The 24,556-nt window shown below is 42.8% G+C and overlaps 2 protein-coding genes across 2 annotated transcripts; one reads left to right on the top strand and one right to left on the bottom strand.

Annotated features, from left to right (window-relative positions):
* Window positions 1–1,229: 1,229 nt before the first annotated feature.
* FEM1B (fem-1 homolog B) lies at window positions 1,230–7,432 on the bottom strand. The gene is made up of 2 exons (XM_073653468.1): window positions 7,093–7,432; window positions 1,230–3,535 (listed from the first exon to the last, which is right to left on the bottom strand). Exons 1-2 carry the CDS (start codon window positions 7,344–7,346, stop codon window positions 1,900–1,902), a joined length of 1,890 nt encoding a protein of 629 aa, XP_073509569.1. The 5' UTR covers window positions 7,347–7,432; the 3' UTR covers window positions 1,230–1,899.
* A 215-nt stretch (window positions 7,433–7,647) lies between these two features.
* Window positions 7,648–23,317, top strand: CLN6 (CLN6 transmembrane ER protein). Its single transcript, XM_073653469.1, has 7 exons — window positions 7,648–7,810; window positions 10,109–10,223; window positions 16,928–17,026; window positions 19,864–20,052; window positions 20,226–20,281; window positions 22,210–22,332; window positions 22,558–23,317. Exons 1-7 carry the CDS (start codon window positions 7,758–7,760, stop codon window positions 22,826–22,828), a joined length of 906 nt encoding a protein of 301 aa, XP_073509570.1. The 5' UTR covers window positions 7,648–7,757; the 3' UTR covers window positions 22,829–23,317.
* Window positions 23,318–24,556: the final 1,239 nt, after the last annotated feature.

The following is a 24,556-nucleotide window of genomic DNA, read 5'->3' as shown; positions in this document are numbered from 1 at the left end:
AGATGTGGCCTCACGAGTGATTTATAAAGGGTAATAGTACGTTGGGATCGCAGGATTTTCTCTCTTTTTATACATCCTAAAATCTTGTTTGCTTTTGCGGCTGCTGCTTGACATTGGAGTACTGCTGCTCAGCTTACTTGTAACCACAATACCCTAATCCTTCTCCTGTTCTGTAGTTCCGAGTATACTCCCATTTAATGTATATGTAGCAATAGGATTACTTCGTCCTAGGTGCATTACTCTACATTTATCTACATTAAACCTCATCTGCCAAGTGTTTGCCCATTCAGTCATCTTATCCAGATCGTTCTGCAATATCGTAATGTCAAGATCAGATTTTAATATCCTACATAGTTTGGTGTCGTCAGCAAAAACTGACACTTTACTCACAATCCCATCCACAAGGTCATTAATAAAGAGGTTAAAAAGAATCGGTCCTAGCACAGATCCCTGCGGTCCCCACTGCTGACTATGTCCCATTTAGAGAACGCACCATTTATGACCACTCTTTGTTTCCTATTTTTCATGAATCTGTGCTGGTTATCCTTTATTATTCTCTGCGATATAACTCTTCAGGTCATCTCTTATGATGCCCTCAAAAACTTTGCACACTACTGATGTCGGACTTACCGGACGGTAAGAGCCAATAAATTCCACAGCGCTTTACACATTATCTGCACTGTCCCCATTGAGGCTCACAATCTAAATTCCCTATCAGTATGTCATTAGAGACTGGGAGGAAACCGGAGAACACGGAGGAAACCCACGCAAATACAGGGAAAACATACAAACTCCTTGTCAGGGCTGTGGAGTTGGTAAGCCAAACCTCCGACTTCTAAATTTCCATGACACCGACTTCAACTCCGACTCCCTCATACATGGCTCATGGTTAAGTGATAAATTTACTATAGCACAGATTCATCTCAGCTAAAAGTCCAGACCCTTAGATCAGGAATAGGACATTTCATAACTTTCCCAAATTCGTATGAAAAAATATTCCCCACAAACATTGAACTACTGTACCCAATTTATTATATATTTTAGTAGTCAGAGTTGGTCCATTTGATACCGACTCCACAGCCCTGCTCCTTGCAGATGTTGTCCTTGGTTGGATTTGTACTCAGGACCCCAGCGCTGCAGTGCTGACCACTGAGCCACCATGCTGCCCTGAATCACCTGTACACATCAGCTTGGGTAAAGGAGGACATGAGTAATATCAGACACAAGCATTTAGGAGCCAGCCTGAGATTTTATTAAGACAGAAAAGGTGAGAATTCAGACATCAACCATATAAAAAGCCAGCAGAAATAAATTCATACATATGGCTAACCGGATTGCATCCAGTACTAGTAAATGGCACACATTCAATGACGCCACATTTCTCAAAATCCTCACATAATCTGTCACAAAAGATGTGAAGACCCAAGGAGATGCGGAGTCAGTCACATTTTCCTCCCATAAGGCATTAACATCTCTTAAAGCAAAACTAAAAAGCTGCTGCTTGGTTCATGAAAATATCAAGTTACTCTGTTCATTAAACTTAAAATTGTGCAAAGCCTCATTTCATGGAATTAAAAAAAAAACACAACGGGGTTATGGTTCCCCATGAGATGTCCTGTCCCGGCAGGACCTCTATACTCTAAATTAAAGCACCTTAATTTTTTGGGTGTCACTGATATCTACTCAATAGTAAGGATAGCAGTCCCCTGCCATATGGCAAGTCTGTCCAAAATGTTCTGCACAAAGCTGGAAGACCAACACACACTAAAAGAAGAACTTGGCATTGGGTCAGCCCCTTGATCGGCCAGAATAGGCAAATGGAAATTCAAGAAATGGTGTCCACCTCCCACCCCAGAGATATTGGCATGCACATGAATTGGGCTTAGACTATGCAGGCATTTAGTGAAATTCTACAAACTCCTCAAGTGTTCGGGGGATCTGGTTCTGGTACTTGATGTTGTGGAGGCGCACAGCCCGGGCAGCCAGGCACTTCAGGCTCAGCTTCATCTGCAATTTTAGGAGGATCTCGGACACCCCTGTAGTGCTCCTGTCCAGCGGCGTCTTCTTTTCCTTGTTAGTCATATCTGTATGAGCACCGGCCTCCACCAAGCTGATAATAATGGAGTGCAATGTCAAAAAGTCACTTATGGGACGGTTGTATTGGACAATAAGATGAAGAGGGGTGTTGCCTACGTTGTCGGTAGCATTGACATTTGCACCACAGTCTAGAAGTAATTTGGTTACAGGGGCGCTGGGAAAGCTACAAACATCATTAGTGTGGAAGTCATCTACAGGGGTGCCAGAGTCAACAGATAAATGCAACAGGCTACATCCTTCCCGAGTGCGAGGGTCCAGGTGCACCAGCCGATAGATCTGTTTATTGATGCGTGACTGCTCCTCTTCTGAGCGCTGAGTCTTGGTGGAGATGCAGACGAGGTAGAGAAAAGTGTACAGATTGCATTCATGATTTTCCAGTGTAGAATGAGCATCAGGTTCTTGTGGATTCTGAACTCGAGTCATACCACGTTCTATCTCCAAGACACTACATCGCAACACGTTCTCCACGTCGTGTGCCTTAACCGGCTCATTCAGATGAATCATTTGTGAGAATACCTGAGCAAACCTCAATAAGTCTTTGTGCGTGTTTCGGTTTCCCTTCTGACGCAATTGAAGTGCATGTAACCAAAGCTTAATACACTGCTCAAATTCCATGTTATCTGCGTATACAGCTCCCCGGTATATAATTGGATGTGATACATCAATATTATCAGACCCGAGAATCCGTTCTCGTACAATCAAGCCCTCCATGTGTAATGCGTCCGTATCATGGCGAATACCATCCAACTCTCGCGGTGTGCGACATTCAGTTCTCATATCATAGGCTGCAATTGGGGGAAGGACTTCCTTGTGCAGGATGTTGTCAGGATCTCGGAAACGTTCCAGCATAGCCAGGTACAAGTACTGATAAGTCTTGGTAATATTGTAATTTTCCCTGTCATTTGCAAAAGAGGCACCTAACAACTCTAATGCTTCTACCCTACTGTGAATATCAACATCAGAGTGAGCGAGAAGCAGTTCCACCACATCAGCTTTGCAGCTCTCAGCTGCCACTTTTAATGGAGTCATGCCGTGACCATTAACAACCATTGCGGCCTTCCATTTAACCAGCTCACGCACAATATCCAAGTGTCCAGCTTCAGCCGCAAAGTGCAAAGCAGTAGCTCCACAATGAGCCCTGGAGTTTGGATCAGCAAGCTGCTCCAGGAGGTATCGCACTACATCAGTATGGCCCTTATAAGCAGCAATCATTAGGCACGTGTTGTCATACTTGTTAGCAATGCTAATGTTTGCATCATTTTCCACAAGGAATTGGACAATGTCAAGTCTTCCATCAAAGCAGGCAGCCCTTAGTGGAGTAGAATTGGTTACAGTTGTATGGTTAACATTGGCTCCATGACCGACTAGCAACTTCACCACTTCATAATGTCCGGCACCGGCTGCACACCAAAGGGCAGTAGCTCCATCGATGACATACCTAGAGGAAAAAGAAGAAACAATAGCGATGAGTAACCATCCACCTAATGCTGTGTGACTCCCTACCTTGCTTTGTGTCTGTGCAGGCAGGAAGGAAGGAGATCCTGACCTAAAAGTTAATGTTCACATAGGCCTCCAATCATCAGAGAGACCTCAGTCAGACTGGTAGGTGTCCATCATTTACCTTTATAGGACAGTGGGGGAGACTGCACCTTACTAGGCAGAAGTCCGCAGGGTGATATACTTTTTGGCCTTTTGTTTTTATTTTTGCAATGAGTCCTCATGGTGGACAGATGTCACGGCCTCTATAAGGTGAACATCTCAGATTAAATGCCCAGTGGTCTAGTACATTGATAAATCCACATATACTGCTAGAGTTAATTCATCCAGGACATGCTAAAGATGCCTCAAGGCACAATACTACTTTCCTGCATTCCACGACTCCCTTACCCTACAAGCCTGGGAATAGAAATAATCACGATGTCAGGCCAGAACTTTGGGCAACTTGAAACGTGCGATATCCAGCTCAACAACATTGTGTAATGTGATCCAAAAGGAGAAGAATTTTCTTGCAGAGTAACTAAAGCATTGTAATATTTTCCTATTTAATTGCCTTTATAATTACAATGAGATCATTGGGGGCCCAGGTCTGGAGACCCCCACTGATCACTCAAACCCATTCATGGCTGAGCAAGCAAGCAGAGCGGGGTACGGATTCAATAGAAAGTATAGACAACAGCCTGTGCTTACTATTGAATCCATACACAGGGCTGTGGTCGGTCAGGCAGGAATTATGTGCTCCAGTCTCCTGTGCTCTGCATATCTCCAGAGTAATCAGTGTAATTATAGAGGCAATATAACAGGAAAGAAAATTACAAATAGTAATGAGTGAACATGCTCAGATAACGTGCTATCTGAGCATGCTCGGCTGTTACCCGTGTATCTTGGGCGTGATCGGATGATTTGTTCGAGTCCCTGCGGCTGCATGTTTTGCGGCGGTAGACAGTCTCAACACATGCGGAGATTGTCTAACACACAGGCCATCCCCGCATGTGTTGTGGCTGTCTATATGGGCATGCAAATCATAGGAAGCTGAATAAAATGATATATTAATATCCGCAATCAGATGTCTTCTAGCAGATATCCACATTTTAATATGCAAATTAGGTGTTAAAAATCTATAGGCAGGACATAGATCTCTCTGAGAATCTGCCTTCAGAGATTATTATACATAAAGGGGGAGTTACCAGTGTGATGTGCGAGGCCGCTCTCTGCGAGGCCGCTCTCTGCAGAGCTGTGTGTGATTATACCTCACACATCTGCAGGCTCCTTTCAGCTTCCAGCTCACAGGCAGACAGTGTAGTAATACAGCAGAGCTGTGACAGCTGCAGCAAATGTGTTTGTAAGGAGACAACGTTCAGTTCTCCTGTAGTGTTAGTTACTTGTCTCACATTGGCGACTCCCCCTTTAATCTCTGGAGGCAGAATCATGCAGATCAGTGTCCGGCCCATAGCCCTGAGCAGCTCACTTACATATAAGATAAACATGGATTTCTCTGGAATAAGACATCAGATCCCAGATATCAAGGTATCACATTACTCAGCTTCCCATGACTTACGTGTCCATATAGACGGCTTAGGAGGGTCTGCAATTATCATGCGCAAAATAAAGAAATAAATGAGGAACCCTCTGTGTGAACATGCCCATCTAGCTATACACACAAATAAATATTATATATTTTACATCCTACAAAATCTTTATATATACAGTACAGACCAAAAGTTTGGACACACCTTCTCATTTAAAGATTTTTCTGTATTTTCATGACTATGAAAATTGTACATTCACACTGAAGGCATCAAAACTATGAATTAACACATGTGGAATTATATACTTAGCAAAAAAGTGTGAAACAACTGAAAATATGTCTTATATTCTAGGTTCTTCAAAGTAGCCACCTTTTGCTTTGATGGCTGCTTTGCACACTCTTGGCATTCTCTTGATGAGCTTCAAGAGGTAGTCACCGGAAATGGTTTTCACTTCACAGGTGTGCCCTGTCAGGTTTAATAAGTGGGATTTCTTGCCTTATAAATGGGGTTGGGACCATCAGTTGTGTTGTGCAGAAGTCTGGTGGATACACAGCTGATAGTCCTACTGAATAGACTGTTAGAATTTGTATTATGGCAAGAAAAAAGCAGCTAAGTAAAGAAAAACAAGTGGCCATCATTACTTTAAGAAATGAAGATCAGTCAATCCGAAAAATTGGGCAAACTTTGAAAGTGTCCCCAAGTGCAGTTGCAAAAACCATCAAGCACTACAAAGAAACTGGCTCACATGAGGACCGCCACAGGAAAGGAAGACCAAGAGTCACCTCTGCTTCTGAGGATAAGTTTATCCGAGTCACAGCCTCAGAAATCGCAGGTTAACAGCAGCTCAGATTAGAGACCAGGTCAATCCCACACAGAGTTCTAGCAGCAGACACATCTCTTCAACAACTGTTAAGAGGAGACTTTGTGCAGCAGGCCTTCATGGTAAAACAGCTGCTAGGAAACCACTGCTAAGGACAGGCAATAAGCAGAAGAGACAAGTTTGGGCTAAAGAACACAAGGAATGGACATTAGACCAGTGGAAATCTGTGCTTTGGTCTGATGAGTCCAAATTTGAGATCTTTGGTTCCAACCACAGTGTCTTTGTGCGACGCAGAAAAGGTGAACGGATGGACTCTACATGCCTGGTTCCCACCGTGAAGCATGGAGGAGGAGGTGTGATGGTGTGGGGGTGCTTTGCTGGTGACACTGTTGAGGATTTATTCAAAATTGAAGGCATACTGAACCAGCATGGCTAGCACAGCATCTTGCAGCGGCATGCTATTCCATCCGGTTTGCGTTTAGTTGCACCATCATTTATTTTTCAACAGGACAATGACCCCAAACACACCTCCAGGCTGTGTAAGGGCTATTTGACCAAGGAGGAGAGCTATGGGGTGCTACGCCAGATGACCTGGCCTCCACAGTCACCAGACCTGAACCCAATCGAGATGGTTTGGGTTCAGCTGGACCGCAGAGTGAAGGCAAAAGGGCCAACAAGTACTAAGCATCTCTGGGAACTCCTTCAAGATTGTTGGAAGACCATTTCCGGTGACTACCTCTTGAAGCTCATCAAGAGAATGCCAAGAGTGTGCAAAGCAGTCATCAAAGCAAAAGGTGGCTACTTTGAAGAACCTAGAATATAAGACATATTTTCAGTTGTTTCACACTTTTTTGTTAAGTATATAATTCCACATGTGTTAATTCATAGTTTTGATGCCTTCAGTGTGAATGTACAATTTTCATAGTGATGAAAATACAGAAAAATCTTTAAATGAGAAGGTGTGTCCAAACTTTTGGTCTGTACTGTATGTGTATATATATATATTATACACAGACCCACTGTTATACAGTGACACTTCTGGCCCTCGCACATAAGGCCATTCCGGTCACCACCAGGACCAGCAGGGTGGGATCCCTCCATCCCCCCCGTCACTAGCAGCGGCTGCCTCCCCTCAGTGCCAGTCCTCACCCATCGAAGCGCACGGTGCCCGTCTGCTGGGTGTCCACCCCGTAGTGCTCCAGCAGGAGCCGCACCACTTTGCTGTGCCCGTTGCGGGCAGCGATGATGAGCGGGGTGGAGCGCTGCCCGCCATGCTGGGTGACCGAGCCGAGCAGGTTCCGGACCTCCGCTTCTGTCCGGTTGAGCAGCAGAGCCGCCAGAGTCAACACACGACCCTCAGCCGCCGCCTTATACACATAGACTGACAGCCCCTCCAGGGCCATCCCGGGGCAGCAACAGGAAGTCCGCGAGTGCTCACTTCCGCTCTGTCCTGCAGAAAACAGACGCGCACGTCACTCGAGTTCCGGGTACAAACATTGAAACCTGAGAAGGGGGGGTGTTCACCGGACACGGGGCGGGCACAGGGGGCACCACAACCTGAGAGTTCTGCCTCCGGCGTGCCCCGGGCGACATGTTATAGGCTCCGGCATTACCGTAATCACCTGCGACAGTAGCATTGGCACGCGCCGACCCGTAACCAGGGTAACCGGTCCCCATGTCACATGATTAGTTCTAGCTATGGCCCCGCCCCTGTCTGACCCCGCCCTCTTGTCCCTGCTGATTGGCTGCTGCTCTGGAGTCTTGTAGCAGTGCCTGGTCCGTAGCTGATCACACCGAGACCCGCTAGCATCGGGATGCAGAGCGCAATGCGCCGGCGACAGCAGCCGCCTCCGGGATCCCCGGCCAGGTACCCGCTGTAGTGACTGTCCTGTGCCGTCTGTGTGAGTGATGGAGGCTGGGCACGGTGCTGCTGCAGACTTCTGCCTGTGCCCCCGGTGTACAGCAGTGGTGGGCATGCAGGTTGGCCTATACAGCCACTAATACCGTATGGCAGGATGCCACTGATGAGAGAGACTGGCATTCTGCTTTCTCTATGGAAAAGTTTTGCAAATTTTGGGAATTTATTTTCTGTGGAACAGAACATTCGCACAACTTTTGCACATGCTTAGTGCCTAGCTCCGCCAGTCCCCCCAATCTGTGCCATGGCCCTGTCTCTGCCAGTCCCCCCAATCTGTGCCATGCCCCCTCTCCCCCATCTCTGCCAGTTCCCCCCTCTGCCAGCTCCAGAGCTTTGCTGCCGCTCCCCCCAGCTCTGCCATGACCCCAGCTCTGCGCCACATCATATGTGTATTGATGATAAAGGAGTCCCCTCATCAATGCCAGGCTGATTTGCCCAATGCCCTCTGCAAAGCTGCGATCAATCAAAACAGCTCCTACAAGATCAAAGTCTTCAGAATGGGTTTAATAGAAGGTGGTACCCTGCATGTGCTGACTGCAAGACCTGAAGTCACAGCGAGCCTTGTGTGCCGTGTCTGCAGGGGTCGTGTGCATTCACTCTATTGTAAATATGACTGAGTGTAATGTAATATAATGTGGTACTAAAGATCCAGACCGCTGCCACCTGTGGTGCCGTCCGGCCAGGGAGTCTCTGCACTGGCAGATGCCCATCTGTTGGCTTGGTAGATGTGTTCCTCAGCACGGCAGGAGGATGTCTTGTCTGATGTGGCCGTCATGTAACAGGGGATTTCTGTTTTCAACTTCCTTCTGCCCATGAGCTTGTGATAGCTAAAAATAATACAATCAGTGCTACTCCTGGGCTGCCTCCCTGCTGCTGCTCCACATGACTCCTCCTGGCAGCAGCGCACATGAGAACCGCAGCCAATTGCTGGGCTTAGTGGTTCTGTCTATGTAGGTGGCACAAGCCGCTGAGTCCATTGATTCGCATCAGTCACATGTGCTGTAGTCGTGATGGCTCCACTGCAGCTTGTAAATAATCATAGGAGCAGCAGCGGAAGGCAGCACTGGACAAGAAAAGGTGCACTGATTTTTATTTCTATTAGCTATTGCAAGCTTATGACCAGAAGAAAGTTGAAAATGTGAAATTCCCTTTGAGGGTTGTCATAAATTTTATGAAATTTGCTTATGTTACAGGATTTTTTTGCTCTGATTGTCAGAGTTTACATAGAAGTGAAAAAGGAATGCCAGGGATGCAGAATGCAGTCATTCAGAATAACCTACATCAGGACCCAAACATTTTGTAGGATGTAAAAAGACAAAAAAACTTATATTGGGAGTTTAGTTAAAACTGACACCCTGTGATATGACTGAGGCAAAGCTTTAAAAGGGTTGTTCACTACTCGACATCTCCTTATTTGCTTAAAGAGGTGTTCTCCTGTTATAAAGTTGGCACAGTTAGACAGCATGAAAATAAGCAAGTTTGCAATTGACTTGCTTTTTCAATCTGCTGTCATTCTCTTGTGACAGCATTTATCGTACATAGTGTACATAGCAGATCTACCACCAGAGCATGGCAGAATATGGAGCTACGTACTAAAAAAGGTGCAATGGGCTGCACCGTTGTAATTGTCCAATGTTCCCATTTTGTTCTACTTAAAGGTGACTCTGTCAGTACAAGATGACTGATCAAACCAGCAAAAGGCGCTCGGTGCTTCATAGCGGGGCCAATTATTTATATAAAGAAGAGGGGAAGATAGTGTTTGAGGGAACCCAAACAGGTGGGAAGGTTTGAACAGGTACTTGGTTTGAACAGTCATTTTGTGCTGACAGTCCCTTTAAAAGGGATCTCAGTACAAAATGACTGTTCAAACCAAGCACATGCGCTTGGTGTAGCTGAACGGTTAAGTGCACCATCTAGCCGACTCGTTTTCCATCAATCTCAGACCTTCTCTGGGTTTTGTCAAGACACAGCTGTCAATCAAGTTTCAGGATGGCAGGGATAGGTAGGAAACAAATAAATGGGAAGGTGCGCTAAACTGCTCTGCCAAGGGTGCACAGATCGCCTCTGCTTGGTTGGAACAGTCGTTTTGTACTGATAGACTCCCTTTAATAACTGCGCTAGTGTCTCTCCACACCCAATGCCATAGCGGGTAGGTGACTGGAGTTGGAGGTGTACTGAGTCCTAATGGTGATTAAGCAGCTATATCCCATATTCATGCAATAAATTGTATTTTCGATGGTTTCTCAGATTTGGTGCAATTCACTCCAATGATGATTCAAGAAATAACCGCTTTCACCTGGACCTGTGGTTCTATTTCACCTTGCAGAACTGGCTTCTGGACTTTGGTCGTCCGATTGTTATGGTAAGTGCATTTTATATCGCTACGTCTCCTGTGTTGAGCGTAGAGAGAGATCTGTGGTGCTGAAAATACATTGGGAATATGATAGAACTGAAAGAGATACAGGAGGAGAGCGCCCACTAGAGCTTTCCCAACACAGTCACTCGCTATTTGTCACTGCCGCTGCGTTATCGTTAATGTTGGTCACGCGGACAAGTTCAAGGATACAGAATTCATACAAGCTAGGAACCAAATTCAGGAATTCCACATCCGAAAATGATGCTCTTAGCGTCGTCAGCAGAACTGTTTAGTCCTTGTACTGCTTCACATTGAGGAAACCCCGAACACTCCGACCTCCTTCACACGTCCATATAAAACACGTTTGTGTAAACCATGCTCTGTACGTGTTTTTTACCCACCCGTTGACTTGTATTGGTCCTTGTCATCCGTGCTGCTGGAAAAAAATGGACATGATCAGCACCATAGGTTATAATGGGAATGTGTGGGATCTGTGAAAAGAATAGATACCACACGTACTGGAAGCACGGACATGTGAAGGAGGCCTTAAGAGCAAAACGGGATGATGGTCCTCCATTATGAAGCATCTTTTTTGTAAGCACTGTACCTCTTGTATATTAAATCTAAAACTGATTAAGTTTGCTCCTTGTTGCTCTAAATCAGGGGTGACAAACTCAAATGCACAGAGGGCCAAAATTAGAAACTTGGGCAAAGTCGCTGGCCAACCTTGATATTTATAACATTAATCACAACAGAAAACAAGGTAGGGGAGGGGGTAAAATGGGATAGGGGAATCTGCTTAGGGTAGCGAGAACCCCCTATACTGCAGGAGAAATTAGGGTTGTGGGGATGGTAGATAGCAGCATACAGGGGAATGCAAAGGATGTGGTGACTCTCACAGAGAAGGAAATATAGGGAAGTAGAGAACATCAGAAATACATAAACAGAACTGAAACAATGATCAAGATGGTAGGGAGTAAGCAAAAATAGTAAGCTTTCAATACACAGGGAATGGATAACAATGTACAAAAAAATAAAATAGAGAATATATTAGCAAACAGAATAATAAAATAAACCATGGCATGAACGCACTGGCTCAGTTGCATACCTGTGCCCAGCTTGTGGAGAAGAGAGGGAGTAGTAGATGGTATGGGTGCTGAGGTGTGTGGGAGAGCACAAGGGGAGTGTGCGCCGATGTAGGGAGAAGAGGAAGGACCTTCCGGCTCAGGTGAATTCCGGTTAGGGAGAGCATCATGGCTGAGGAACACTATAGTACGGGGTGTGCAGTCTTGTAGTAACCAGGGAGCTTGCCAGACCAGAAACGTGGGATTTGTATTAGCGGTCCATGCGCTGTTTACCGGCGGGGCAGCTCTTGTAGACATTTGGTATTTTCTTGCTGGCCAAACATAATTACACTGTGGGCCAGATTTTGACATCTACGCTCTAAATGTCCCCACAACTTCAAAGAGGGAAAGTATAGCCGAGCTATATGCCAGAGTGCCAGAAGTGTAAAGCTGGGTGTGCATGTGTACCAGTGTGTTACCCAGGATATGCATCTCGCCGGCCTAACAAAACTGCAAAAGGTGGCAGCAATGAGTATAGTGTGGATGTGTGTCCTGGCTTAGCTCATTGTTAGCCTATTGCAATGGTTGAGTGGACAAGTACCATAAGTGTGAAAAGCAGAGTAACCCTTTGCAGTAACATCGGAGTCACATGGGCCGTGAGTGGGCTGTGTTCGTGACATCAACGAAACCGTCAACAAAGTCATTCCAAGAGCAAGGCGTATAATAGTCTGTGAGGTCTCAAAGAAACCCAAGGTAACCTCTAAGCAACTAAAGGCCTCTTACATTAGCTAATGTTTACATTCATAAGTCCACCATTAGGAGAACACTGAACAACAATGATATGGAGAAAGATAGTATTGTAAGAAAAAAGCCACTGATCTTCAAAAAGAACATTGCTGGTCGTCTGTAGTTTACTAAAGATCATCTGAACAAGTCAGAAGGCTATTGGAAAAACGTTTTGTGGACAGTTGGTACCAAAATAGAGCTTTTTGGTTCAAATGAGAAGCGTGCTGTTTGGAGAAATAAAAACCTCATACCATCTGTGAAACACAATGGGGGTAGTATCATAGTTTGGGCCTGTTTTCCTGCATCTGAGCCTTTACAGCTTGTCATCACTGATGGAACAATGAATTCTAAATTGTATCCGTAAAATCTAAAGGAATAGCACATCTGTCCATAAGGTGAGTCTCAGGAGAACGTGGGTCATTCAACAAGACAACTACCCAAAGCACACAAGTCTTTCTATAAAAGAATAGTTAACCATTCCAAAACTTTATTCTTTAAGTGAAAGCCCTGACCTTAATCGTATAGAATGCTGTGGAAGGACCTGAAGCGAGAAGTTCATGGGAGAAAACCCACTAACATTAAGAGTTGAAGCTGTTTCTTAGGGAGAAATGGTATAAAATTCGTTAAAGCCTATGTGCAGGACTAATCAACAATTATCGGAAATTCTTAGATGCAGTTATTGCTGCAGAAGGGGGTCACACCAGATACTGATATTGGCTAATATTCCTCAATAGAAATATTACTACATGGTCTAATATTTTGACTCCTTTGCTTGATTTGATTCTTTATCTACTTTTAGGACTAGTGTGAAAATCTGATGCAATTTTAGGCCAAATTTATGCAGAAATGTCAAGGATACAATGTCACTATCTGTACAAGGGCCCGTGAGGAAAACACTTTCTGCCCTATGACACATTTTTATCGGAGACCCCTGGGCCGCAGGCTGCTGTGGGGATGCAGTATTAGGGATTACTTTTCCCTTAACACATTTGTGGAGAAACATTTTATCACAAGGATCAAAACTCTTTACCGCTTGCCCCGTTTCTGTCCAACAGAACAGTGAAACTTTTCTTTACAGTTGAAACCAGAAGTTTACATATACTATATAAAAAGACACATATGTATGTTTTTCTCAATATCTGACATGAAATCAGAATAAACCTTTCTGGTTTTAGGTCAATTAGGATTACCATAATTTCTAATATTTGCCAAATGCCAGAATAATGAGAGAGAGAGAACGTTTTAATGCATTTTTATTACTTCGTGCAAAGTCAAAAGTTTACATACACTAAGATTACTATGCCTTTAAACAATTCTGGACTGCCCGTATGATGATATCATATGTTTGGAAGCTTATTATAGGTTTTTTGGCAACATCTGCTTTGTGTAGCATCATGGGAAAGTCTAACGAAATCAGCCAAGATATCAGGAAGAGAATTGTGGACTTGCACAAGTCTGGCTCATCCTTGGGTACAATTTCAACATACCTGAAGGTGCCTCGTTCATCTGTACAAACAATTATACACAAGTACAAACAAGATGGGAATGTCATCTATGTCATCATAGCACTCAGGAAGGAGACGGGTTTTATGTCCCAGAGATGAACGTGCTTTGGTCCAACATGTGCATATCAACCCAAGGACAAAAGCAAAAGACCTTGTGAAGATGATGGCGGAAGCTGGTAAGATTGTGGCAATATCCAGTGAAATGATGATTGTATCAACATGGGCTGAAAGGCCACTCTGCCAGGAAGAAGCCATTACTCCAAAAGAAACATAAAAAAGTCAGATTAATGTTTGCAAATGCACGCAAGAACAAAGGCCTTAATTTTTGGTGACATGTCCTGTGGTTTGATGAAACTAAAATTGAACTTTTTGGGCATAATGACCATCGTTACTTTTGGAGGAAAAAGGGAGAAGCTTGGAAGCCTAAAAACACCATCCCAACTGTGAAACACGGGGATGGCAGTATCATGTTGTGGGGTTGTTTTGCTGCGGGATGGACTGGTGCACTTCACAAAATAAATGGCATCATGAGAAAAGAAGGTTATGTGGCAATACTGAAGCAACATCTCAAGACATCAGCCAGGAAGTTCAAGCTTGGGCGGAAATCGGTCTTCCAAATGGACAATGACCCGAAGCATACTGCCAAAATGGTAACAAAGTAGCTTAAGGATAACAATGTTTTGGAGTGGTCATCACAAAGCCCTGATCTCAATCCTATTGAAAATGTAAGGGCAAAGCTGAAAAGGCAGGTGCGAGCAAGGCGACCTACAAACCTGGATCAGTTACACCAGTTTTGTCAAGAGGAATGGGCCCAAACTCTGACCAACTATTGTGAGAAGCTTGTGGAAGGATATCCCAAACGTTTGACCCAAGTCATTCAGTTTAAGGGCAATGGTACCAAATACTAATGAAATGTATGTAAACTTTTGACTTTGCTGTAAGTAATTAAAAATGCCTTAAAACATTCTCTGTCTCATTATTCTGGCATTTAGCAAATATTAAAAATTATGGTAATCCTAATTGACCTAAAACGGGAAAGGTTTATTCTGATATGTCAGATATTGAGAAGAACATGCATATGTGTATTTTTATATAGTGTATGTAAACTTCTGGTTTCAACTGTATATATTCACTGCTGATGCTTTAATGCATATCCAATAAAGGCTAATATTTAGGGTTTCCTTCCCCCAAGGACATACATCAAGGGCCCATTTGTGCAGTAGATTGGTGGCCGGTGATGAACTGGTAGGAATTAGGAGAAGATAGTTACCAGGACTGTGGAGTCGGAGCCCATTTTGGTGGAGTCGGTATAAAATGGACCGACTCCCGACTCCTAAAATATATAATAAATTGGGTACAGTAATTCAATGCAGTTTGTGGGGAATATTTTCTCATAAGAATTTGGGAAAGTTATGAAATGTCCTATTCTTGATCAAAGGGTCTAGACTTTTAGCGGAGATGAATCTGTGCTACAGTAAATTTATCACATAAACATGAGCCATGTATGAGGGAGTCCGAGTCATGGAAATTGAGGAGTTGGAGGTTTGGCTTACCGACTCCACAGCCCTGATGGTTACAATAAGGCGTTCCCAATGTTAGACTATCCTTCAGAAAGGTGGAAGAACTAGGAAGCGTGAGCTGTGAAAGGTTTGCTGCTATGTCACATTATCCTGTACGGTAACATGAGGCTCTCGGGATGGGGTGACCTGGTGCATGTTACCTTAGTGGTGCTAATTAATTTAAAGCACACCTGCCATCAGCCATATGCTCTTTACAACATTTTTTTTTTCTCTAACATGTCCCCGAGGGAGAATGACCAAGTGAATCCACTTAGAGGTAATGTGTCCTCAGAAAATTACCTATTGTTTAAATCAGGGTTTTATTTTAAAAGCATTTATATTAACATTTTTGATAGATGGGAAAAAAACACATTATCTACCATAAAAAGTAAAAAAAAAAAAATTTTTAATATTAGACTCCTACTTCTATTTCTTCACATGGAAATTTAGCATCAATAGACAGACCGACTCATACCCTATTTGTTTCTATAGAAGTGTTATCTGATCATGCTCTAATCTGGGCAAACGTCACCGAAGGGAGAAGGAGGTGAGCCTTGTGACAATTGCAAGATCTGTTTTTTTTTTGTTTGTTTTTTTTATACACATAGTGATATGGAAAACAAAAAAAAAATAATTTTGAAGCCTGATTTTAAATTGAGTTAATTTTTTGATGGCCTATTCCTTGAAGCCTGAGATCAGGGCTGCTGTTTGCTTCCATCACTGTATGGCAGCGAGCTACTTGTCTTTCTTTCTGCTCTTGAGCATTATTAAAGAATCACTCCCATTAAGTTTTTATTCATTAAATCTGTGCATGTAATGTAGTGTAAGTGTATTGATATACTCACCAACTGCTGCTCTCTTCAGGATCCAGCGCCGTTCTGCTCCTCTTCTCAGTGACATCACCACTCTTCAGACTCTCCAGATCACTCTATTTTGTATGTGTGAGCCAGAAGTCTCTTTTACAATGTACACCTATGGAGTCTTAATCTGACGCTCCTTAGATTTCCATTGTAAAAGTCCCTTCCGGGTCACGCAGAGCGCAGCGTGACCTGAACAGTCTGCAGAGCAGTGATGTCACTGAGAAGAGGAGCAGAACTGCGCTGGATCCCAGAGAGAACAAAGGTAGGTGAGTATATTAATACACTCACACTACATTACATACACAATTAATTAATAAAACACTTAATAGGAGTGCTTCTTTAATACTGTAGGGCTGATTATGAGGAGGTAGAAGCCTGACCTGTATCCCCACTCTGCACCTTCTATTTCCAAGGATTTGAGTCCCTTTGATCTCCACTGTTGATTTTGGAAATCGTGGCCAGTGCTGACCTTCACTAAACCATAAAATAGCCCCTTTTGATGTTTGAGAAGAAATGTCTGTCTGTTCACCATGATCAGGCAACCTACCGTGATCAGGTATTAGTGGACTTTTTCTGCTTGGTTGGACTTGGGATTGTGCCGTACGGACATTGTACAGTATCTGTAGTTTTCCATTTCTGGTCTGATGATCACTTCTCCATCCTCTCTTGATATTTCCCAGTATACTATTGATAAATTTCACATTATCCGGTGTAACTTTGTATGTTTTGCTCTCTTCTTCACCACTTGGTAACATCGCTTATCCTTCTTGCTTGATGCATTTTCTGCTTGGTGTTCACAAATGATTGGAAATGTTAGATTTTCCCCATACAGGGCTGAATGCGCAGCGCCTTGCTGAGCTCCAGATGTAGCCTTTCCTTTGCAACCGGAGCTCAAGTGATTTATTAGTGAAGTCATGTTTTCTGTTCTCTCTGCAGATTATCCTTCCCTTGGATTGGTTCCCATTGAATAAACCCAGTGCAGGCGACTACTTCCATATGGCTTATAACATTATAACTCCGCTGTTACTGCTGAAGGTGAAATGGGATTAATAGTACTCAGGGCTCGAGGGAACCGGGACCATCATAGAGAGGGGCCTCATCCTTCCTGCCGCATAGAAATGCATGAAATATGAATTTGTGAAATCTAAATCTGTATATACTAAGTAAAGCAAAGGGCTGCTGGGAATATAGCGATCATCAGATTATAAGATGATATTTGTGCATTGTTTTATTGTGACAGTCGTTTTTTGCATTACAATGAGGGGTTTCATTAATAACGTCTTTGGAAAATTGCAATTTATTCAACTCCCTATATCCTTACAGAGGGTCGCTTTTTTTTTTGTGTCATTTTATTTTTTTACAGCAGCTAAATGTAAAACTGTTTACAGTAGTTGGCACATTATTTGGTAATATGTGTGCAATTTAAAGGGCTTGTCTAGGACTTTTAAATTGATAGCTTATCCTTAGTATAGCCCATTGATATTTGATCTGTGGGGGTGTGACACCCGACACGCCCGGTGATCAACTGTTCCCAATGTTCAGAAATGCTCAGTTGGGGAGCGCCATCAATATTACAGTGGCCCCGGGCCGAGTATTGCACATCCATCCCCTGTTGATTCCAATATGAGGAGGATGTGCAGTACCTGGCCGTGGCCACTATGCCATTGACAGAGCTTTGCTGTGTAGGTCCACAACTAATCATTTCCAGCCGCCACCAGCCCCTGAAACAGGTGATGGGGGGGGGGGGGGTGCTGGGTGTCGCATCACCACAGATTAGATATTGATGACCTAGCCTATGGCTAGGGCATCAATGTAAAAGTCCTGGATAACCCCTTTAACGTCGCATATGCATTAAAAGGGTTTTCTGGGCTTCAGCTGCATATTTGCAGTCACTAAACATGACTTCAAATTGCAGAATCCTGACACTTTGCAATGCACACACTGTCCGTATTCCGCTCTGTTGCTTGCTCAAGTGATCATCACATGCCCGAAAGTATGCGCTCTGCATAGTTGTAGTCTCGTGCTGACTAGCAAATTTTCCTTCTTCTCTCAATGTTGTATTGAGAGGTCATTAGTATGTGACAGCCAGAATGAAAATTACATACTCGCGGCCATATGACAGCCACTCGAGCAAGAAAGAGAGCAGAATCCCAACAGTGTGCACAGTATAACTTGTCAGGATTCCGCAATCTGCAGTCACAACTAGTGAATGCAGAAATTTACAGGATTTGATCCCCTCTGATAGTGGCCAATTCACCTCTGTATTGTGCGAAGAAACACATCCTTTTAGTGTACTATATGTAAATTGATTAATTCCGCTGCTGCTGCCAGTCCCAGTGCTAGAGCCTCGAGTCAATGCCAAATAGATAGCAGTCGGGACTAGGTACCCGGAAGAGCTGCAGAGGAAAGAAGTTGTGTATGCCAAACGGTGCTGGAACAATAGTAATTTTATTTAATGTGAACATCTGAAAGGGTTTTCCAATACCTAAACCGTGTTTCTAATTAACTATCTTTAAAAGCGAAGCATTTTTCTAAATAATACTTGTTTGAAGATTCTCTACTGCTACCTTGTTAGCCTCACTTCCAGTTCATTGTTATGCTTTGTGTTTTGTTTTTTTTCTCCATGCACAGTGATGTTGCAAGTGGTATATCATCACTGAAAATGGATCAGTGCACTGTTGTGTTCTGCTGTCCTGTCTATGCCTCCTGCTTGTTTCATTGCCCCTGCTTGATGGAAACAGAATGTGATTAGTGGCCGGGTTGGTCTGTCCTGCTCTCCCATGACTGTTCTACTGCTCAGTGTGTCCTCTCTCTTTGCTGGTGGTCTGTCCTGCTCTCCCCTGACTTTGCTGGTGGTCTGTCCTGCTTTCCCCTGACTGTCCTACTGCTCCTACTGTCCTCTCTCTTTGCTGGTGGTCTGTCCTGCTCTCCCCTGACTGTTCTACTGCTCCTACTGTCCTCTCTCTTTGCTGGTGGTCTGTCCTGCTCTCCCCTGACTTTGCTGGTGGTCTGTCCTGCTTTCCCCTGACTGTCCTACTGCTCCTACTGTCCTCTCTCTTTGCTGGTGGTCTGTCCTGCTCTCCCCTGACTGTCCTATTGCTCAGTGTGTCCTCTCTCTCTTTGCTGGTGGTCTGTCCTGCTTTCCCTTGATTGTCCTACTGCTCCGACTGTCCTTTCTTTGCTGGTGTTCTGGCCTGCTTTTCCCTGACTGTCCTACTGCTCCCATGACTGTCCTATTCCTCAATGTGTTCTCTCTTTTTGCTGGTGGTCTGTCAGTGCGCTTCTGCTCCACAGCCTCTCTGAACACTGGCAAGGAGATAGTACACACAGAGTATGTGTTGGTATAGACAGCTGGCATATTCTCAGTCTGTCTCTTTTTGCTGATATTCAGATAGACATTGGAGCAGAGCTTGCTGACAGACCACCAATGCATACTCACTGAACATATGACAATTGGCTTTTCTGATGCATACTCGGTGTGCTTTCACTCTCAGGAAATAAAGCTAGTTACTATTGTTCCAGCATCCTTTTTTCTTTTTCTCCTGCAGTGCAGCGGGGTTTCTAGTGCTGGGTTACAAGACTTCTGTCCATTAGGGAAGGGACTGTACCATACATATTTAATGCATCTTAACAAAAGTGGACAATCCCTTTAAAGCCTTTCTTGACCCCTAATTACCATCATTAGTAGTCTATATAATTACTGGTGTAACATAAGTCAGGAGTTTTATACCTTATGGCTTGTATGACTTCTCTCGGATCTGGAGAAGCCGTGTAAATCTCTGGGGTTTGCAGTCGTAGATACAATGGAATATATCTCATGTAACTTGCATTATATTTATTAGAAACACATCTACTTCTTGTATCTTTTGCAGTTGATAGAAAGATCTCCAAAGACCCTCCCTAACTCTGTGATCTACATCAGCATTATGATGTTTGTCATGGGGGCCAGTATTCACCTGGTGGGAGATTCTGTCAATCACAGGTTGATCTTCAGCGGATACCAACTTCATCTGTCTGTGCGGGACAACCCAATAATGCAGAATCTACGGCCCACCACCCTGGTGAGAAGGCAGAGGGGTAAACTGGGAAAGGGGTTCGGCAGCCCAAAAAGTAATCAGTCAATATAAAATGTATCTCGTGCATTATATAGTATGGGAATCGGGACTTCTGTCTGTGCCTTATGCCATTGTCATGTACTGCTCCGCGCCTCTTACTTTCTTCCTTTACCTTCCAGATGGACTCTTTTGAGTTGTTGTACTACTATGACGAGTACTTGGGTCACTCCATGTGGTAAGAAATGACACCAAGTTTGTTTCACCAGCGATATCTGAGCTCATCTCTTCATACATACTGGTGCTTGGCAGTAGGCCTGGAATTCCAGTGTGCCTGGTTCCTTGTGCCCCAAATTGTTAGTTTCCAAAGTAGAAGAAGAAAAATAATTCTTGACTTGACAGTCACTTCTCCTTTTGATGGAAATGTTGGTAAAATTTGGGAACTTCAGCATGAATGTCATTCTATACAATGCAGTTACGCCAGAAAACTGGAGTATTTGTATGGCTAAAGTTTCCCCATTGTTCGCGTCACTTAGGAAGATAAGTGTGTGTTAGAGTGATACAGGTCTCATCTAGATTTAGTGATGCTGTGTAAATGCCATTACATGATTTGAATTAACCAACAGGAATTAAGACAAGTGAATAAAAACTATGGGGTTGATACATCATTTGTGGGTTGTTGTTTTTTTAACCACTTCTTTTTTTTTTTTCGTGATATTTGACGTTTTTTCACCATATTCTTCAAAATGGTGCTAGTGATTCCTGAATTTTGCACAAAATCGAAAATTCTCTTTATTTTTTTTTATTAACCTTTTGTTTGCAACTTTTTTAGAGCAAAAATTCGCATGTTCTGCGAAAATGTCACAAATATTTCAGGCGTCTATAAAATCACCCAAGAGGGGAGTATATTTGCGCAAAAAAAAAATTTTAACTTCTAAAAAAAAAAGTTGGAATTCATGAATCTGCTAAAGCATTTGGAAACCCCAAACTCCACCCACAATGACAAATATGAAAAATAACGGCGAACACATATAAAATAGACTTTTAAAAAAAATTGCAATTTAAAAGAAAAATATGGCGCAAACACCAAAAAGTAGAAAAAAAAAGACAGAACCTGATTCATTATTGCATTTATATGTTTACTTTTCCACTACCAAAAATGTTGATTAAAAAAGTCCCTGAGTTTCTAATGTCTATTAACACATTTTTTTTTAATAAACTACAGGGTTTGTCCATGGTTAGAGAATTGTTTTTGTAGAGACCGTATGTGTCTGGTGTTGCAGTTCAGCCTCATTTACGCCAATAGAGCTGCTATAGCAGACCCAACCCCTGGTCAATTATGCTTCTGTATCTGGGGAAAAAAAATCTTCCCATTTTTCATAATTCTTTAATGGAAGTGGGGTTTTGTTTTTTGTTTTTTCTCCCTACATGCAACTGCCTAGAGCAAGCCTTTTAGCCACATATCTTAAAGGGAATCTGTCAGTAGATCAACCCTCCTGAGCTGTCTATATGAGCATGAAAGTCATAGGGAGCTGAATAACATGATACCTTGATATCTGCGATCTGATGTCTTATTCCAAAGAAATCCATGGTTTTCTATTATGTAAATGAGCTCTTAAGATCTATGGTCCAGACATTGATCTCCCTGAGATTCTGCCTCCAGAGATTATTATAAATGAAAGGCGGCGTTACCAGTGTGAGACATGTAGATCAGGAGAGCAGACTGTCAGTCATTACATGTCTCACACTGGTAACTCCCCTTTCATTTAAAATAATCTGTGGAGGCAGATTCTCAGGGAGATCTATGTCCGGCCCATAGCACTGAACAGCTCATTTACATATAAGAAAAATGTTGATTTCTCAGGAATAAGACATCGGATCGCAGATATCAAGGTATTATGTCATTCAGCTTCCTATGAACTACATGGTCATATAGTTTAGGAGGGTTGATCCTACTGACAGATTCGCTTTAATCCATATCCTAGGTGAAAGTGCGGTGACAGATATGTTTTGTTTTTATTTGGTAATTTTTTTATTTTTCTATTAATTTTATGAGGCCTCTGGATCAGCACAGAGCATAGACTTCCTTTAGTTTTTCAGTGGGGCTCAGAGCCTTCACTTTGTAAACCTGTATAAAATGTCATTAATTGTTGTATTTTTCCTTAGGTATATTCCATTTTTTCTCATCCTGTTCATTTACTTCTCTGGCTGCTTTACGACTGTGAAACGGGAAAGTGAGATGCCTTTATCCGCCTGGTCATTGCTGCTCCCAAGCAGCCTGTATTACTGGCAAGTATCTTCTATAGCTTTACTGCTAATAAATTGATATTCTTCATGTATTCTACACGATTGCTTCTTGGCTAAACTATACAGTACACATAATAAAATTGGGTCTCAGATCCAAATTTCTACAAATCACCAGTTGTGAGATGTCCGGGGAGATCTACTACTGAGTCATGAAATAAATCTGAATATGGAGCATCTGACTTAGTTTTCCTGTGCTATTTCTTACAGGTACCTGGTGACTGAAGGGCAAATATTCATCATCTTCATATTCACCTTCTTTGCAATGCTTGCTCTCATCTTGCACCAGAAGCGAAAAGGCCTGCGCCTGGACAGTAATGGCCTTTTCTTGCTCCTCTCATTTTCCGTCACTTTGCTTCTCATTGCCGTGTGGATTGTATGGTTGTGGAATGACAAAATCCTGCGCAAGAAATATCCTGGAGTAATATATATTCCCGAGCCCTGGGCATTTTATACACTGCACATCAACAGCTTGCACTGAGCACGGAGCATGCGACAAGCCGAGACCTGTTCTTCCTTTTGTAGTCACTTGTAAGAGTGGGATTTGCTATAGACTTCAATTATTTTCCCTTTAAGACCCAAATAGAGGGGAGGAAGAGGAGGAGGAGAGCCTGTTTTCTTCTTACCATAGTAGAGTTTGCCATTTTTAATGCAGATAATTATATTTTAGTACATGGCAATTGCTTTATTCCACCACTGTGTTCTATTACATTACCAGACTATTGCAGGAAGGGCAAGGGAAGCTTGGCAGGGCAGCGCATTACTTCTTCTATGGATTGCTGTCTGCCCGGAGCTCTGGCCCAAAGGATTGTGATCTAAGGACATGTTCAGACAATCAATTGTAGATATGCATCTTCTAGGAATTGTTATCTGTCATACATAATGGCAGACGGTGCAATAAGTCATCTCTGAAATGTCTGCAATTACCTCCGGATGGTTATGTCAGAATAAAAGCTATATTTTCTATTTATTGTGAAGTATGGTCATTTCTTCAGACTTAGATTGTAATTGATTGACTTTCATGGATAAAGTCTTTTTAGACTTTTACACCAGTGTTGTTCTGTATGTTTTTCTTTTTATATTGGCTTTTACAGATATAAAAAGAAACCTATTTCTTAGAGTTTTTTTTCTTAAATCATTAGTATATGTGGAAATAAGGAACTTTGTAATATATCGTAGAGAATTCTGCTTGTTTCTCCTCCTGAACTGATCATTCATTCTCAGGTAAAATCTGTCTGCAGTTAAAACAAATTTTCCCATTTCTGAAAGAGATGACAGTTGGTGCTTATAAAGTTCAATGCAAAACTTTAACTGTCTCTTCAGGAGCCTCTAGCCCCTCCTTCCTCCTCCACCCTCTACATAGAAACTTAAAAGCACCAACTGTCATCTGTTAGTTTTCACTGAATAATCAAGAGTGAATGATCAGTTCAGGAGGAGACAAAAGCAGCTTTCTCTGATAAGATGCATTACAGAATTGCTTATTTTCATGTGTACTATTGATTTATGAAATCACAAAACGACGGTTATTCTTTAATTTAATTTGAGGGTTTTTTTTTTGTTGGTAAGTAATGTAAGTTGGCATCAGCATAGGGCTGGTGGTATCGGATCTGTGCACTGTCTCCGGTAAGTCCAGGTCAGTCCTACAATCGTGACTTTTTACACCAGGGATGTGCTTGTGGTCTAAGAAACAAACCTATTAATCAAATAGAGAGCAGGGTCTCATGTACTAGAAAACCAAAGAGCAAAAAAAGACCCCTAAAGATTACCTTTTATTAATATATTAAAAGCAAAAGGACTTACAACAAATCCCCATACGAGTTATAAACCCGACATAAAGGTAAGAGATTATCTATATGTGTATATTTAGTAGGTAAAAAGTGCCTAATATTCCTTGGCAAACTGCCCTACTATGAAAAAACACGGCACCTCCCAATATAACAATATGGTGCCTAATGCCCAATCTAGTCTAACAACAGATATAATAAAGTGACAAAAGTGCTTAAAGAGACTTGGGTTTTAAAGAATAATGAAATGTCAACCATTTTGGGGGCGCCATACCGTTTAACATTAGGGTGCCAACCTCCGCAGCAAGGCACGGTAAGACATTAGGGCAAGGCTAGCCCCCTCTCTTCCCCTTTTATATAGAGTTCCACTATTTACCGATGTTATACCCGTGCATCATGTCCATTGATGGTTGACATTTCATTAT

Source organism: Phyllobates terribilis, unplaced genomic scaffold (assembly GCF_046119375.1).
Source record: "Phyllobates terribilis strain yellow unplaced genomic scaffold, ASM4611937v1 Scaffold_11__3_contigs__length_659146591, whole genome shotgun sequence".
NCBI lineage: Eukaryota > Metazoa > Chordata > Amphibia > Anura > Dendrobatidae > Phyllobates > Phyllobates terribilis.
Note: the sequence above shows the minus strand (reverse complement) of the source record. Positions and strands in the feature narration are given on the sequence as shown.